The sequence below is a fragment of the Phodopus roborovskii genome, unplaced genomic scaffold, assembly GCF_943737965.1.
Source record: "Phodopus roborovskii unplaced genomic scaffold, PHOROB, whole genome shotgun sequence".
NCBI classification, from domain to species: domain Eukaryota; kingdom Metazoa; phylum Chordata; class Mammalia; order Rodentia; family Cricetidae; genus Phodopus; species Phodopus roborovskii.
Window position 1 is genome coordinate 49589376 of NW_026126480.1, and position 4181 is coordinate 49593556.

The following is a 4181-nucleotide window of genomic DNA, read 5'->3' on the forward strand; positions in this document are numbered from 1 at the left end:
AAAGTTTTTTACTTAAAAATTCTATTTCTTTGTTTTTTCTTCCATTTCAATGTATTTAGTGTGTGTGACGGGTGTGCAAATGTATCATGGCATGCATTGGAGGTCAGAGGACAAACTTGCAGAAGATGGTTCTCTCCTTCTACTGTGTGTGACACGAGCTCAGTGGCGAGTGCTTTTACTTGCTGAGCCATGTCACCAGACCTAGAAATCCAATCTTAATTTAATGATTACAGGACTATTAAGGTGTTGTGCTTTTCTTTGAGTGAGGTACAGCAGCTGCCATGGGACGTATGAACCAGCAGCACACACTCTTTCCTTCCAACACCAGTGACTTACTGCTCCGTTCTTCTTGGTCATTTGCTTAGGGTTTTACCAGTTTTACTAACCAGTTCAAGAAATGCTTTTATTTCTTTGGCTTTATTATTTTATTTTGATGTGTTTCATTAGCTGTGACCCAGTATCTGTTATTGTTTTCTGTGCACTTTTGGTTTGCTTTCCTTTTCCTTTTTTAGTTTTTTGTTTTTCAAGACAGGGTTTCTCTGTGTAGCCCTGGCTGTACTGGAACTCACTCTGTAGCCTCAAACTCGCAGAGACTTGCTTGCCTCTGCCTCCTGAGTGCTGGGATTAAAGTATGTGCCACCACTGTCTGGCTCCTTTCTTTAGTTTTCAAAGGGAGAAACTTAGGCTATTTTATTTTTTCAACACATGCATTTGAATTTCCACTCCCCCGGGTTGTTTTTTTTTTTTTTTTTTTTTTTTTTTTTTTTTTTTTTGCATTCTTGTGTCTTCCTGCCTTTCTCCAGAACCCTGCCAGCTTCCCTAAGGCTTACCCACATCTGCCCTGCAATCATCACCCAACATGTTTGCTGTTGTCATCACTGGGTGTCCCTATCTCTCCCAGGGCTCTGTAAAATGGACATGCTCTGTGTACCTCTGACTTGGTCAGCCCGTGACCTCAATGTGGCACTATTTATGATGAATGGATGAGGGCAAGAATGCAAAGAGAGGACAGAGATGGAGTGTAGGGACATGGCGAATATTTTCTAATAGAAAGAAGCCACAAAAGAGCAAGATTAGCCAGTGAGAGAATGTTTATTAATGATGCTTCAGGGTTGACAGAATCTTTAATCACATGATTTAATCATAGTTTCTCTTACAGAAGTTCATGCTTATATCTTAGGGGTTGGGGGTCTGATCTATGGCCATGAACACCTCGGATACAAGTGGGTGCTGGGGACATTAGGTGTCTACATTTGGAGCCTCATATTTTGCACTGGCAGCACACAGGGGCACAGCAACAGGGCTTGCAGCAGCTTGACTGACAGCAGCAGGGCTTGCAACAGCTGGACTGACAACAGCAGGGCTTGCAACAGCTGGACTGACAGCAGCAGGGCTTGCAGCAGCTGGACTGGCAGCAAGAGGACCCACAACCTGAACAGCAGCAGGGCTTGCAACAGCTGGACTGACAGCAGCAGGGCTTACAGCAGCTGGACTGGCAGCAAGAGGACCCACAGCCTGAAGAGCAGCAGGGCTTGCAGCAGCTGGACTGACAGCAGCAGGGCTTGCAACAGCTGGACTGACAGCAGCAGGGCTTGCAACAGCTGGACTGGCAGCAGCAGGGTTTGCAGCAGCTGGACTGGCAGCAACTGGTCTTGCAGCCCCCACAGGAGCCACAGCCACCCTTGCAGCCCCCACAAGAACCACAGCCTCCCTTGCAGCCCCCACAGGAGCCACAGCCTCCCTTGCAGCCCCCACAGGAGCCACAGCCACCTTTGCAGCCCCCACAGGAGCCACAGCCCCCACAGGAGCCATAGCCTCCCTTGCAGCCCCCGCAGGAGCCACAGCCTCCCTTGCAGCCCCCACAGCTGGAGCAGGAACAGGCAGGCACACAGCAGCACACAGGCTTGCAACAGCACACAGGCTTGCAGCAGCTGGAGCAGCAGCCCCCACAGCTGGAGCCACAGCCTCCAGAACAGCCACAGCAGCTCATGGTTCTGGTATTGGGTTGAAGATGGAGTAGATCAGAGGAACAGGTAGAGAGGGAAGTGTGCAGGTGTGGAGCCTCCTGGGTCTGGGGCCTTTATATCCCTGCCCAGGGTCAGGTGGGAGGCTGCACATGGTCACTTCCTGATTGTTTTTTTTCCCCCAGTGCAGCTGTATGTCAATATAATAAACATTGCTCTGTCCTGTGACCCATTTCCTCCATGTCAGTGGTTTTCCTGCAGATCTTCAGGTCTTGACTTCCCAGGATCTGGTGCCCCTGGGCACTGAAGAGCTTTACCCATCCCTGCCCTTGGCCCTACAGCCTGGGTGTCTCACAGCATGGTGAGATTTCTCCTTGTTTATCCACTTCCATTCCATTGTCTTGTAGAAACACTGACTTTACTGGCTCTTCATTTAAATTGGACAAGAATGAGAGTCTGTTCTAATTGTGTCTTGATGGGAGATGTCATTCTGTAAATATGTTTCTCATACTGGTTAATGAATGAAGCACTGTTGGCCAATAGGAAAGCAAGATAGGCGGGACTAGGAGACAAGGAGGAGGAAAGAGGAAGTAGTAGGGAGGAGTGAGCTTGTAGAGACTGGAGAGAACAGAGGTCCAGGCCCACTCTCAGGTAAGATGAGAACACGTGGAAATACTTAGATTAATAGAAATGGGTTAATAATTAAGACAGAACTAGCTGATAAGAAACTAGTACCTGGCCAAAGCATTATATCTAATACAGAGTCTCAGTGTGTTATTTGGGGCTGGCACCGCGGTGGGTCCAGGCTGGCAGGAAAACATACTTGTAATAGTGTCTCAGGGCAGAAAGTTCCAGTGCCAGTTCTCTGGCTCCTTGGATGCCTCCAGGCTCCTTCTTGGTCGGCTTCTTAGAGTCTTTCCTGCCATTGCTTCTTCCTTGGCTGGTCCTGCTTCACTGTCTCTCAGAGTGGTTATCAGCTGCTGCCCCACCCAGGTTTTCTGTTTGTTTTTGTTCCTGCGGGACAGTTCTCTTTTCTACTCTTGCTCTCTGACACTCCATAGCTTTCCTTCAGTCCACAGTTACTTTTCCAGCTCTCCATCCCACTGTGGTCTGAAGTGCCCTGGAACCCAGCAATGACTCCACAGCCTCGGGGTCAGGCCTCTCCCAGGCTCAGCTCTGTTAACTCAGCTCTGCACACTCACATGTGTCCCATGCATTCATGGGGCCTTTACCTACCTTTGTCCAGAAACTCATCTTTGACCTTCAGCCCCAAAGGCATGACAGAAGGCTCAGCTCTCCCCCTCCCTCTGTCTCTCAGGGCTCATTATTTTCTTAAGGTGATGTCACCTAGATTTCTTTGTGTTCTTGGCTCTGGAGAAATTCTTAAAATGTCCATCCATGCCTTTGTAGGCTTAACAAAGTTAGTACATATACAAAATAAAGGGCTTTGCCATGACATTTCCATAGGTACGTGCTACACTACACCTTGATCGTATTCACCTTCTCTATGACCCTGTTTGGAAAACAAGCATTGTATGTATGGTATAAATCCATGGATGTGTGCTTGTGTTTGTGTGTGTAATTGTTGGTGCTTGTGCCATGATGCTATTTGATCAAGAAAAGGCCTCACATATTCACCCTCTACCTTGTTTGAGACAGGGTCTCCTGTTTGCTGCTGTGTCACAGGGCTAGCTGTCCCATGAGCCTCTCTGGCCATTCCTCTATGTCTATCTCTCATCTCATTGTAGGAGTGTGGTGCTATAGATGTGCCTTACTGTGTGAAGCTTCAATTTTACATAGTGTCTTAGTTGGGGTTTTTATTTCCATGGCAAAAGAAAGTGACCAAAAATAAGTCGGGGAGAAAAGGATTCTTTTAGCTTACACATCCATATCACTGTTTGTCTTCAATGGAGGTCAGGACAGGAATTTAGACAGGGCAGGAACCTGGGAACATGAGCTGATGCAAAGGCTATGGAGGGGATCTGCTTACTAACTTGCTTTTCCTGGCTTGTTCAGCCTGCTTTCTTATAGAACCAAGGACCTGCAGACCAGGGATCACCCCACCCACGATGGGCTGGGTCCTGCCAAATCAATCACTAATTAATAAAATGCTCTACAGCCCACTCTTATGGTGACAATTTCTCAATGGAGGCTCCCTTCTCTCTGATGACTCTAGCTTGTGTTAAATTGATAAAGAACTAAGCAGTACATGTGGGT

The 4181-nt window shown here is 47.7% G+C and overlaps 1 protein-coding gene across 1 annotated transcript; it reads right to left on the reverse strand.

The window, feature by feature from the left end:
- Positions 1-1123: 1123 nt before the first annotated feature.
- Positions 1124-1993, reverse strand: LOC127228565 (keratin-associated protein 5-5). The gene has a single exon (XM_051193431.1). The coding sequence runs from the start codon at positions 1988-1990 to the stop codon at positions 1262-1264; it is 729 nt and encodes a 242-aa protein (XP_051049388.1). The 5' UTR covers positions 1991-1993; the 3' UTR covers positions 1124-1261.
- Positions 1994-4181: the final 2188 nt, after the last annotated feature.

Excerpts from the sequence above, each read along its gene's own strand:
- LOC127228565 (XM_051193431.1), bottom strand. The coding sequence starts at position 1,990 with ATGAGCTGCTGTGGCTGTTCTGGAGGCTGTGGCTCCAGCTGTGGGGGC.